Below are 14,348 nucleotides of genomic sequence, written 5' to 3'. Positions count from 1 at the left end.
CCAAACTGGGAAATCACATTTGCGTGGACGCTGTGAAATGTATCGTCCAGTTAGAAACCCACAACGCAAAATATCAGACAGTACACCATATGCAATTAAATGATTGAACTTTATGAATCTTAATCTGAATATAGAGTTAGTAATGAAAATTTTTAAAAAGGGCCCAATTCAAGTAAAAGTCAAAAGTTCACATTGGAGCTCATTCAGTAGTCATTCTTCCACCATCAGTCCCTTCCGAACATCACTGATCTTCGGACCCTCCGATCCCAGTCTATTCCTTCCAGTGGTCTACCAGCTCTCTCCACACATGTCTTCTCTCTTCATCTCTCCTCGACAAAAGACCGCGAGAAAACATCTTTCCAGATTCACAAGACACAGCATCAATCTCTTATTGGCTAACAGTCCTGTTATCGCCAGCCATAACCCAAACATTGCTGCTGCAGAGAAACCGTTACCTCAGCAGTGAACATTACAAAGAAGCCATTACATTAGCAGTGAAACCTTACAGCGCGTTACACCCTTTTGAAGCAGGTGGAATTTCTGACTGTTGCAGTGAGAGATTGAAAATGTTTTTCAACACGCCCCCAGTTTCAGAGCCTTACCAGATATTCCATCAGGGCCTGACACCTTGCAGGGGTTGACCCTCCTGAAAGACAGCCTAACATCGGCCTCCAAGACAGAGATCACAGGGTCACCGGTCCTGCAGGGATCATTATAACTGTCGTTTCATTCCCCCTTTCAAAGTGAACATAAAAGGTGTTGAGCTCCTCGGGAAGTGCAGCATCACTCCCGTTCATGATGTTGGGTTTCACTTTGTAGGAAGTAATAGCTTACAATCCCTGACGGAGTTGACAAGCATCTGATATCGCCTCCGCCCTCATTCAGAGTTGTTTCTTAGTTTGTGAAATAGACCTCTGCAAGTCATACCTGGTTCCTTTATACAGATCTGGGTCACCGGACTTAAATGCCACAGATCTAGCCCTCAGACTATGAACTGCCTAATTCATCCATGATTTTTGATTAGGGTATGTACAGTAAGTTCTTGTCGACGCACACCCATCACACAGGTTTTAACAAAGTCAGTATGGTTTATTCATTCAGACTCAAATCCCTGAATGTAGTCCAGTCCATCAATTCAAAGCAGTCTTATAAATACTCCTGCACTTCCCTTGTCCATACCTTCTTGGTCTTTACTACTGGTACTGCAGTCTTCAGTCTCTGCATGTACTCAAGGAGTAGAAATACAGACAGGTGATCAGACTTTCCAAAGCGTGGGCACTCTTGGTAGGCACCCTTGATGGTGGTGTAACAGTGGTCCAGTGTTAAAGTGATGTAGCATCTGGTACAAGGGATTTGTTGGTAAATTATTTTACAACTTTTTCATGCTGGCCTGGTTTAAATCTGCCAGAATGACAGGGAAGGCATCAGGATGTGCTGTTTCATGCCTATTGATCACATTGCTTAGTTTGGCTGGAGCCAACTTGACGTTGGCCTGAGGTGGAATGTATACCACCACCAAAACGGTCGCTGAAATCCACTGCAGCAGATAAAATGGCTGGCACTTGATCACGAGGTGTTCCCAGTCTGGTGAACAGGACTGGGACACCACCGCCACGTTTGTACACCATGAGGAACTGATCATGAAGCAAACTCTCCCACCCTTGGCTTTAAAAGCCTCAGTAGTCCTATCTGGGCAGTGTATTGTGCATCGATCATTTTGAATCACTGCATCCAGAATGGAAAGGGTTAACCAAGATTCTGTGGAACAGAAGACACAGCCCTTACATCTCTGTGGTACGGCACGCTAGCTCTGAGATGTTCAACTTCATTTACCAGAGACTGTATGTTTGCCAGCAATATGGTTAGTATTGGGGTTTGAAAACCTCGTTTCCTTAGACGCACCATTAGCCCAGCACAGCAACCTCAGTCTTTGCCTCATTCTTGACTTCTGAAGAATCTTGGATCAAAATCATCAGTATCCAACAGCAGGACCACCATTCTTTCTTTTCTTTTTAACTGGGAAGTAATGTTGTGTGCATACAATAGTTTATTGCTAAAATATGCTAACCTATTAGGCGTAACTGTTACTTTGATGGGGTTATTATGTTGTATTACATGTCTAAGTCAGCAACACAGTATGTACCAAGCATTTTTAGCCTACAAGATTAATTATCACAATGGACATATTCCCTTGATGCTCTATATTCAAGTTAATTTATATTACACTACACAGTACAATTAGAAGAACTCAGATACTAAGGAAATGCAATTAAACTCCTTGGATAATAGATTTGGTGCTGGATTTACACACCACAGTTAGGTAAGCATAAATAACATACAGTACAATTATCTCTTCCACAATATGGTAATCGTCTAACCCTATGAAATTGTTTTCTCTATCACAGTGTGATTTTATCTGTCTATCTATCTACTTATTTTTGATTGATTGATTGAGTCTTTTCAGCCCAACGAGCTGTGCTGCCCAGCAACCCATCTATTTAACACTATCCTTATCATAGGACAATTTACAATGACCAGTTAACCTACTAACCAGTATGCCTTTGGACTGTGGAAGGGAACACAGGCAATCACCTAATCACTGCCTATTGCTTAGACACCTCTCCATTGGTGAGGAAATCCTACCCTTATTGTGGAATTAAAATCAGTTAGTATTGCTAAAATACCAGACACATGGTTTCCCATCAGTAGCACCAGTAGTAAATCAATTTGCAGCAAATATATATATATAAACACTGATAAACTCGGCCTGCCTTGTGTACATTTTAATGTTTAAAAATCTTTTCAAATTAAGCTATACAATCAACTTTATTTTCATAATAATCCCACCAATGATACTTTCTGCTTATTCCTTAAAGTTCCACTGAACAATACTGAGTTTGAAGAAAATTTCTATTTCTAAATTTAATCTGCCATTGGCAGATATTTATCTCAGAGGATAGTCTGTATGATGAGTCTCAACATTGTATGTACAAAATGAAATCTCATTTTGATCATTCAAATCTGGACTAATCCCTCTTTATCAAATACTTTTTTTTCTCCAAAGCATAAAGCTGATAACTTCACAAAGATATGGATTCTTACCATTGTAAGAAAGATGCCAAACTCGGGGTTCATTTCTAATATGTCATTGTCTGTGAATACAAAGCTTTTTCTGCGCTCCTTCTTGCAAGTCAGTACAATGGCTATTTGCTGAGCAGCCACTGAAAGTACAGGCAGGTCTATCCGATTAAATTCATCAAAGCATCCCCAAGACCCTGACAGGGAGAGTCCTAACACAACAAGTAAAAACACTTTTGATTAGCTCAGTGCAACACTTGACTGCAACAATTTGGCATTTTCCTCTATCTAGTACCTTTGAAGATTCGACCAAGACCTCGGAAGTCCATCTGGTCTGAACAGTTGAACACCACCACGTACTTGCCTAGGCATTTGCTCATGTCTTTGACAGTTTCAGTCTTCCCTGTGCCAGCTGGGCCTGTGGGAGCACCACCCATATTCATTCCAATCGCCTGTGCTAAAGTGATGTAGCATCTAGAAAACATATTCACAGTGTGAATTAATTAAAAGCTAGTTGCTCTCAAAGGAAAACATTTTAATGAGATAACTATTTATTATTTACTGGAAGCAGAAAAAAAGAAAGAACATGTCAAATACCGGACAAGTACTTTGTTTCATGATTTCAATAGCCACCTCGTAACAAATTGTATCCTTGCAATGGAGTATAAGACTGTCAGTGCAATCAGATCATCTAATGGAGAATACATAACGAATACTACAAGTAAGAATGGTAATAAATCAAGAACAGAGCAGGCAATAGGTAACAATGCTCCAAAAGCAACATACACAAAGTAGCTCACACAAGTGCCTGAACCTACCCTAATCAGGAGAGGATGTACCATACACTCAACAGATCATTACCTGATACAAGGGGATATTCCCGTGTCTATACTTCACAAGAATGAGAAGTGATTAATTCAGCCTTGCTGACAGGGATTAATAGAGAAGATACTGAAATACTGTTTTCCGTGAAGGCAAGGGGATGGTCAATGTTTCTGGTCAAGGCTGTTGAAACACACCTGAGGGTGCTGGAAGTCTGAAATAAGAACAGGAATGCCTAAGGAGACTCAGAGGTCAGACAGCATCCATGGAGAGAGAAACTCTCCACCTACCTGCTGAGGCTCTTAACCTGAAACTTCGATTGTCCATTCTTCTTCATAGATATAGCCTGACCTGCTGAGTTCTTTCAGCACTTTGTGTGTTGCTCCAGATTCCAGCACCTGGAGTCTCTTGTGTCTTCATAAAGTTGTACTTGTCTGCTATGTATGGTGGTAAATTGACAACAGGTGATGTAGTTGCCTGAGTTTCCTCAGGCAATGTTAGAGCTTTTGGAACAAACCAACCATCTAGCATGAGGTGTCTGTCTCACCTCAGGCAGATGTGCTTGGCTCAATAGTCTCTGTCTTAATATGCCTGATCTGAGCCTGTAACCCATCAAAGAATTGTTTAGTTGTTGGATAGTTGTCTTGGCAGACATACTGCATAAATACATGTAGCTGGCAACTATTTTATGGGTCAATTCCCATTTGTGTAAACAGTTGGTCTGCGTGGAGAATCCTTCCATCTACTGAGTGCATATTCAAGGTGTGTGTGTGTGTGTGTGTGTGTGTGTGTGTGTGTGTGTGTGTATAAGGGTATTGATCCTCAGAGTTGTATCATTCTTGTTAAATCACCATGACATCACAATCCACCTACATTGAATACATCCCTTCAACATTACCTGCTCATGACACGTCAATCACCCCAAATGGGAACCAGCATTACTTTTGCATATTGGATCCAATATCAGAACAAATCTGCTCTCATTTTACCAAAACAAGTATCTGCAACTAAGTCACCTTATAGCTATGAATGCATTCTGCAATGGTCTAGGCTACATTGATGCTGAAAAAATTTATTTTAAAAACTCGCAATGGTTAGAAATTTTAATTGGGAGTTAAGAGTTATTATACTTAGCCACTCAGTAACAAGAAAGCACAAAAGGTGCGAAAAACTCAGGAAATTACAGTGCATTGTATTATGATTTAAGTTGCACATTCTGTAATTCCCTAGAGTTTTGCACCACGAGTAGAAAGTAAAAAGAACCATAATGAAATTCTGAGATAGAATGCTAAAATTACACATCTCAGAATCTGATATTACACATGACATTTCGAAGTTTTTGAGGAAGGTTTTGAAGCATAATAATTTAATGAACTAACTGATACCATCAGTAGTTCTCCTGAGCCAAATGAGATTAAATGAAATTTCCACTTCAGTGCACCTTATAATTGCTGCTTTACACATTACATCCCAAATGCTAAAAATACCTGCATGATTGGAAACTTCATGTTACCCCCAATGCGGAATAGTAAATAGCAAAAACATGTTCATAATTTGGAACTGTATTATCCTTCCTTCTTTGTCAATGGATTTAAATCTTAGAATTCCCCACAGTAGGTAGAACACAATGGCTTGAAAAGGCAACTTGCTACCACCTTTTTATGGCAATTACGATTTTGCAATAAATACTGCTTTAAATGTACATTTACAAATTGAAAATCATGTTAAACGTTCTTATATTTTGATTAAATATTTGGGTATCATATTTACACTGACAATACTCAAGAATGGATGCTCCAGTGAATTAAGACATGGGTTTTTCACCTTCAAACCTGAATTTGTAATGATATAAGGTCTTTAGCACCCCACTGCTAGCATACTATCGAAACCCTACAGGGAAAGTAGTCGACGCAGGTAACTTTCTTGTTACCTGCGCCAACTGGGCTGGACAGCTGTTCAGAAGCTTTACAATCCAGATATTGACCAAAAAAGTTCCCTTCACATCATGCTTGAGTACCAAGTTTTAGATGGCCCTTACTGCAGCCTGCCATACTTGTTGGAACCTATTTTAACCCATAATCTATTCCCGTTGGCCCACAAAGTATCATAGACAGCATCAAAATATCAAGGCTACATATTCCACTAATACACTGCCGTCAATCACACATCAGGAATTTGTGCAGTGTTGCAAAGTCCATACCTGTCAGTGAGTGGGGTGATAACTAGTCTCTCGGTGCATCCCAAAAACTCATTTTGATAAGTAAACTCCACATCGGTAATCGCTATCTGCATTTTATCAGTATCTTCATTAAAGTAGAACCGGCACTGTTTCAGCCATTCAAAGTCAGTCGGAGACTTTATCCGCAACCGACACTGCAAGGAATTTAAATTTGAAAAAAAATCAGACTTCACTTTGCAATTTTGGTCCCAACAAGAAACATGTCCATTAGTATTAATACATAATTATTCAACTGTTCATGTGAGATTGATTTAACTTTACTAATGATGTGATTCTCAGCCAAGAATGTTTTCAACCCTCTAACAAGAAGCAAAGTGTAAAGTTTGGGTCTTTTATGAAGATGATCAAAGTTTACAGCATACACGAGGAAATCTGCAGATGCTGGAAATTCAAGCAACGCACACAAAATGCTGGTGGAACACAGCAGGTCAGGCAGCATCTATAAGGAGAAGCACTGTCGACGTTTCGGGCCAAGACCCTCTGTCTCCTTATAAATGCTGCCTGGCCTGCTGTGTTCCACCAGCATTTTGTGTGTGTTGCTTAAAGTTTACAGCATGACGTTTTCCAAACTGATTGACTTAATCTTCTGCATGGATTTTCTTTCAATTTAGAAAAGTCTTTCTGAAATACAAAAGGTATTCTTCATTGAAGATATGACACAAACATGTAACTATTTTAAAGATTAATCAAGGAAAATTATCATATCTAATGCTGTTAAAACAGAAAAAAAAAATCAATTACCAGCTCATCAAAGATGTCTCTCTGATGGACATGGATGGTGATTAGAGTTTCATATTTTACACGCTCATTATGACCTAAATCTTTGGTTGTTGTATCAATCAGTATATTAAGCATTTCCAGAAAGTAATGGTTTGTTGTCTGCATAATTTTGCGGTCAGCTTTTGCAAGTCTTAAGGCATCTTGTGCATCTCTAGTCCAAATCATCTGAATGCCAAGAAGGCCAACCTGTGACAAATATCATCTTCATTATTGACCACATTATAATCCTTATCATTGATAAATTAAATAAAGGATCGGTTAAAACTGTTTTGCCTCTGAAGCAGAGTTTCCACAATTAATTGCATGCCCCATTCCAATTTCCATGGTTGCCACATCAAACCTGGCATTGAACCTCTAGCACCTGAACTCAATGCACAATAATCAGATCAATAAAGTTGAAGTTTTAAAAATAGCAATTCAGTATGGTATCAGAGAAACTTAAGCAACTATTCCAGTTGAAATAAAAATTATAAGGATTTTGTTAGACTATAGATGGGGATCACAATTAGCTTTCAAAACATCAATTTTATCCTGAAATTAAGAACAAAACCACATTTTAATAATCCAATATTTTGTCCTACCTGAGCACAGAAAGCATTCAGGAAATCAATAAGGTTAAAGTGCTCCTCTTGTATTATATAGGCAGCAGTCCGAATAATGTTGTGCAGAGAACTTTGAGACTCCATCAGTAGAGAATTTAGCCAAACCTCAACATTTCCTTCAGTGACAACTGGTTTATCAAGTTCAATAGTGTCTCCCTCTCTGGAGATTACAGCCAATATGCGATCATAAATCTATATAGCAAAAAATGGTAGAGTTGTGGCCCACATGATACCTTCGTGTATGCATCCAAAACTCAATAGATGTTGTGCAAGGTATAAAATTGCCTCTTAATGAGAAATACTATTTCAGTTAATCATTCAATATATTTGAAACTTTAAAGACTCAGTATCAATTTATGTGTGATATTGTGAATACATTGTCAAGATTTACTCTTCTGAGATTTGTAATGAAATCAAAGATACTTTCTATACAACAAGTACCATCGGAGTATATTAAGCATTTCCAGAAAGTAGTGGTTTGTTGTCTGCATAATTTTGCGGTGTAATTATTTAATATTGCCCCCACAGAAATTCTGAATCTTAATCTGCATCTCGAATTTTTAGGTGGTGATTTGTGAATTCTGTAAAGATAAGTTTCCATTACCCAAACAGTTGTGGTGTGGGGGCACTTGTATTCATTAAACTCAATAATCCACTGTTGAATTGTTTAGGAGCTCTGATGCTTCTGAGTTTCACACATCCTTTACTTTATTGTCACCAAACAATTGATACTAGAGCATACAACCATCACAACGATATTTGATTCTGCGCTTCACGCTCCCTGAAGTACAAATCGAAGTAATTGCACTGTTTAGTTATCTTTTAATTTACAGCTATTTTATATCTCTCCACTGTACTGCTGCCACAAAGAACAAAGTTCATATCGAAGTAGATATAATAAAAATTTAAATTATAAATCATAATTTGAAAATAGAAAAGAGAAAGTAAGGTAGTGCAAGTCAGGTCCAGATATTTGGAAGGTACAGCCCAGATCCAGGTCAGGATCCATTCAGCAGTCTTATCACAGTTGGAAAGAAACTGTACCCAAATTTGGCCGTACAAATCTTCAAGCTCCTGAACCTTCTCAAGGAAGGAAGAGGGACAAAAGGTGGGTTGGCTGGGTGAGTCGTGTCCTTGATTATCCTGACAGCACTGCTCCGACAGCATGTGGTGTAAAGTGAGTCCAAGGATGGAAGATTGGTTTGTGTGATGTGCTGGGCTGTGTTCACGATCTTCTGCAGCTTCTTCCAGTCTTGGACAGGACAACTTCCATACCAGGTTGTGATGCACCCCAGAAGAATGCTTTCTATGGTGCATCTATAAAAATTAGTGAGAGTTTGAGGACAGGCCAAATTTCTTCAGCTTTCTCAGGAAGGCACTGGTGGGCCTTCTTGGCAGTGGACTCTGCTTGGTTAGGCCAAGTCAGGTCATTTGTGACATTCAACTTAAAGCTTTTGACCTGTTCCACCTACGCACCACCGATGTAGATGGGGTCGTATGGTCCGCTACTCCTTCTGAAGTCAACAACCAATTCCTTCATCTTGCTGACGTTGAGGGATAGGTTATTGTCTTCGCACCATGCCACCAGGTTCTTAATTTCCTCTCTGTACTCAGACTCATCATTACCCAAGATACACTCTACAACTGTGGTATCATCAGCAAACTTATATATTGAGTTCGATGGAAACTTGGCTACACAATCATGAGTGTACAGTGAGTACAGCAGGGGGCTGAGTACACAGCCTTGTGGGGCACCAGTGCTCAGAGTGATTGTAGAGGAGAGCTTGTCCCCTATTTTTACAGCCTGGGTCCTGTCTGTGAGGAAGTTGAAGATCCAGCTACAGGTCTGAGTGCTGAGACCCAGGTTCCGGAGCTTAGGAATCAGTTTATTTGGAATGACGGTATTAAAGGCAGAGCTGTAGCCAATGAAAAGGAGCCTTACGTATGCGTCTTTATTCTCCAGGTGTTCTAAGGAGGAATGTAGTGCCAGAGAGATGGCATCTGCTGTTGACCTGTTGCTCCGGTAGGCGAATTGCAAAGCGTCGTGGTTGACCGGTAGGCTATGGTTGATGTGTGCCATAACCAATCGCTCGAAGCACTTCATAGCAATTGATGTCAGAGCCACAGGTCAATAGTCATTCAGGCATGCCACCTTGCTCTTCTTCAGCACCAGGATTATCGTTGCTTTCTTAAAACACAAGGGGATCTTAGACTGAAGCAGGGAGCAGTTGAAGATGTCAGTAAACACTCCAGCTAGCTCGCTTGCACAGGCCCAGAGAACCCATCCCGTGGTGCCATCTGGGCCCATCACCTTCCTTGATTTATCTTCAGGAAGGCTCTTCTAACGTTTTCCTCGGTGATGATGAATCTTGATGCCACCAGGTCAGGTTCATCCGGAGGGGGCTGGACGCTCCTCTTCTGTTCAAATCTTGCGTAGAATATGTTAAGTTCGTCAGGAGGAGAAGCGCTACAGTTATTGGACCAAGCCCCAGTTCCCATGTTCTCTTTAATAAACAGGGGTCTCAGTTCCTACTCTTCATCATACAAAATGGGGCTCCAGTTCCCACACTCACTTAAACCTGGTGGGGCCCTGTTGTCCTCAAATTTAATCTCTTCATTGGATGGATAGGGAAAGTTCAATTTGGTGGAAAAATGTAAAAACAATAGGAATTGATAGAGAATCAGCAAACAGAGATAGAGAAATGTAGGAAGACACAAACATGAGTTCACCAATTGATCTATCAAAACCTAATCCACTATTTAATGAGGTAGAGATTATGATTGATCTGTAACCCCAATTTTGCCCTGTATCTCTTAGTACCTTGTTTAAAAAACCTGTCATCTCAGATTTAAAATGTTTTTATTTATAACTTTTCACAAGTCTGATGAAAGGTCATTATTAATGCCATTCATTCTCCCACAGGTGCTTCATGAACTACTGAGTATTTTTTAGTATTTTCTGCATTTATCCCTCACAACTACCTCTGTCCCAGGGAGAAAAACCCCAGCACCAGTCTAACCACACACTCAAGTCTCTTTCCTGTAGAACCTTCCGGTAAATCTCTCCTGCTATCTCACTAAAGACTTCCCATCTATTCTGAAGAGCAGGGCCAAAAATTGGACAGAACACTCATTGTGACTGAACTAATATTGCATAAAGCTTCATCATACTCTTCTATTTATATAGCTCAGTATCCTATATACTTTTTTAATATACTTAACTCAACCTACTCCGCCACTTAGAAACAAGATGAAGTTTTTTCTGTCTGATTGAATTGATTATTGATTTAGAAGCATCTGCTGAGAGTCCCAAATTTCTGCCTGCTTTTATTTGTAAAACTATTTCCTAAAATAACTTCTGAAAGGATTCACAATGAATTTTAATTTCTGCCCCCTAATACTGGTCTCTGCATGCAACAGAAATATTTTACAAACTTTGCTCACATCATCTTTCAACTGATCTGAATTCCATGGAACACAAACTGGAACATGAAATGGTGAACTGAATTATAAGGAGTAAATATTTTAACTTTCAGTTTAAGTTGACATGCAATAATCACAGTGATTTCAATATAGCAATCAATTTGCTATTGTACCTCTTCCAGTGTTACCACTAAATCATGGCCACTTTAATCTAATTTCCACATACATTCTCCATATCCTGCAGCTGAGCAACTTTAGTCCTTGGTATTAATGTATTGAAAGTTTTCTGAAAGGAATTCACATTATCTACACATACAAGGTAGAGAATAATTCAAACTCACCTTCTCATTAAACAGAACTGATTTAATATTGTCAAATACATTAAGCAAATGAGCTTGTATGGTATGGGAATCAGATGCTTGGCCCAGGACCTCCAGCAGAGTGGGATCGGATACAAAGAAGAATCTTGGAAAAATCAAACGCTTCTTTTCCAGGTAACTAATGATCATCGGCAGCCAGGCAGGGAGAACAAAAACATGGCAAAAGTAAACTTCAGTATCAGATAACATGCTTTCTCTACACTTCTGAAGAAAGAAGCAAATAATTAGGATTAATAAAAAGAAAACAGTTATTCTAATGAGATGGAACTCTACATCCTTAATGAAGTTGGGTATGTACCCAGACCTGAATCATCGTGACTTTTTTTTTACTTCAGTATCTACCCCACCGATGTTGTACGTACAACAATGGATTACATTGGTGTAATATTCACAAGCTATCAAAAACAGCAGATAAATGCACCCTCATGCAGAATTGAACACATTACTCAGTGGAATATCGCCCAATGTTGGCAATGTGCAAGATGGGATGACAGATCATGCCCATTTCATTTCACCTTCCGTGCAGAGATACTGAGAAAAAAGGCAGCCTGTCTACGTGACAATTTGCTTCAATCAGTACCTACACCAATTATTATGGAGCATCTGAAGAGCAGTGACAAAAATCACTAATTAAAACAAACATATCTGTAGTTAATTACCTCATGGTGTGCAATAAAATCTGTCTGCAGCAAGATAAGAAATGAAGCCCTAGGGATTATTTTAAAATCAATCCAAAATTAATATTTATTCACCTGCAGTTGACATCAATAAATTTTGAATTTTACATTGGGACATTATCTTACAATTGGGTGATTTTATGTTTTACATCTAGGATACTACCAGCTTTTTGAAAGAACTTTTATCATTTGCATTCAAAAGTTTGGTGTACCCCACCACACAGCTTGGCAAGAAACAGTGGCTCCTGTTTATCTCTAAAATGAGATTGGACAGATGGGGCTCATAAGCCATAGATCACAGCTCAACTAACAAAAGGAAACTCTGATCTCAAACCTATGCTATCTTGCAGCTATACTCACTCATGAGGAATACTTCAGGAGTAAACCCAGAGAAAAACTCTGGAGCTGGGGGTCCCCAAGGCAGTCCTATGTTGAAGTCGACACCTCCAGTGCCAAATTGTGTCAGTCACTGCTGTTCCTTTGGATTCATCAAATGCGTGCAACTTAGGTAACAGCTTGTTCTCCATATCATACTGCTCTGATTTATGTATTATGTCGATAACTGGGGGACAACATTCATGATCGACCCCGACTAACAGAGGGCCTCACGATCATGAGAGAATGAGTCGCTGACATCCATGATTATATGCAGTTCAGATTTCCATCAATAGACCTGTTCTGTATCTCACATTGCCAACATGTTTTGGAACTTCATTTTGTTTTTGCCTCCTTTCTCTAAATTCCCTCATTCATCTGAAAGTATCAGGTCATCTGGACAACCTTAATCACTACACTTTCACAGATGTTCCCCCTTTTTCTTTCTACCTTCCCTCTTGTGTAATTCAAAACATGTTTTCTTACTTTTCCAGTTCTGGTGAAAGACTATTGGCCTGAACCGTTAACTTGGTTTCTCTCCCAATACATACTGCTCGACTTTCTGAGTATTTCCAGCATCTGCTGTTTTTGTATGGAAACAATGAGGCCTGGGTGAGCTTTGTGTTAATGAAGCCCTCAAGTTACAGCATTATTAACTACAAATGAAAGCCACTGGGTATTTGTCCACTATGAAGTAGCACAAAAAGAAACAATAAAATGGAAAGGGGTAGATCATTAAATAATTAATGGTAGAGGATTAAATAAACTCTCAACTGTCATCTCAGCACTTAGTAGATTGCTCAGTCATTTTAATCCTGATCTGAATCTCATTTACACTTCATGTGAACTCAAATATAACAATGCTTTGCACAGTTCCAGCATTTACCCAGTTAATGATTTCTGACATATTTCAAGTTGCTCAAGCAGGTGTGGTAGCAGTCGGACCATAGCTTCATCTCCCATGCAACAATGAACCACATTAGGAACTTCATGGGCACGGCTCATTATCTTCATCCATGACTTGTCAGTATTGGAAAACCTCTTTGCTTCCTGTAAAAGACCTGGTAGATTTATCTTTGAAATTCATTCAGGTTGGTCTTTGTAAGAATGAAACTATCACATGCACTCTGTACTTCCTTATTGGCCATTTAACTGCAATTTTTAAGCTCCTGCCGTATTATATTATTGGGTTCTTGTTCCATTACAGAGTTTTTAGGAAAGCTGGCAGAAACTTATTTCAGACCATAGAAAATATTTGTTTTTAAATGTCATCTGGTTCTAGCAGTTTACAGAAATTTGGAACAGAACATTTTGATGAAGAAAAAAAATCTAAAATACTTTTTTATGTAACCAAATGGAATGAACTCCTGAAACTAACAATTCTGCCCAATTTTACAGTTAATACATTAAAATTCCTTTCTCTTGGTATGCTCTGCATTTAAATTTCCTCAATGCTATTTATGCAAAATAATAAACAGATTTTTAATATTGAGTTATTACAGTGCGAATCACTTCTTTGTCAATGTGAATGTCCCATTCCAGTAAGTATGGTTGTACAAGGCATTGGTAAGGCCAAATTTGGAGCATAGTGTACAGTTCTGGTCACCGAATTATAGGAAAGATGTCAACAAAATAGAGAGAGTACAGAGAAGATTTACTAGAATGGTATCTGGGTTTCAGCACCTAAGTTACAGGGAAAGGTTGAACAAGTTAGGTCTTTATTATTTGGAGTGTAGAAGGTTGAGGGGGGACTTGATAGAGGTATTTAAAATTATGAGGGGGATAGATAGAGTTGACGTGGATAGGCTTTTTCTATTGAGAGTAGGGGAGATTCAAACATGAGGACATGAGTTGAGAGTTGGGGAGCAAAAGTTTAAGGGTAACACAAGGGGGAATTTCTTTTCTCAGAGAGTGGTAGCTGAGTGGAACGAGCTTCCAGCAGAAGTGTTAGAGGCAGGTTCGATTTTGTCAT

General features: G+C 39.1%; 1 protein-coding gene across 1 annotated transcript in view; it reads right to left on the bottom strand.

The window, feature by feature from the left end:
• LOC132406620 (dynein axonemal heavy chain 5-like) overlaps positions 1-14,348 on the bottom strand; it is a 180,312-nt gene that overhangs the window by 96,027 nt on the left and 69,937 nt on the right. Inside the window, exons 31-37 of the mRNA XM_059992430.1 lie at positions 13,263-13,426; positions 11,286-11,442; positions 7,501-7,713; positions 6,881-7,105; positions 6,101-6,273; positions 3,374-3,552; positions 3,103-3,290 (exon numbers count right to left, since the gene is read on the bottom strand). Of these exons, the coding sequence (XP_059848413.1) occupies positions 3,103-3,290; positions 3,374-3,552; positions 6,101-6,273; positions 6,881-7,105; positions 7,501-7,713; positions 11,286-11,442; positions 13,263-13,426 (1,299 nt within the window). The remainder of the gene's footprint in view (positions 1-3,102; positions 3,291-3,373; positions 3,553-6,100; positions 6,274-6,880; positions 7,106-7,500; positions 7,714-11,285; positions 11,443-13,262; positions 13,427-14,348) is intronic.

The sequence above is a fragment of the Hypanus sabinus genome, chromosome 17, assembly GCF_030144855.1.
Source record: "Hypanus sabinus isolate sHypSab1 chromosome 17, sHypSab1.hap1, whole genome shotgun sequence".
Taxonomy (NCBI): domain Eukaryota; kingdom Metazoa; phylum Chordata; class Chondrichthyes; order Myliobatiformes; family Dasyatidae; genus Hypanus; species Hypanus sabinus.
Note: the sequence above shows the minus strand (reverse complement) of the source record. Positions and strands in the feature narration are given on the sequence as shown.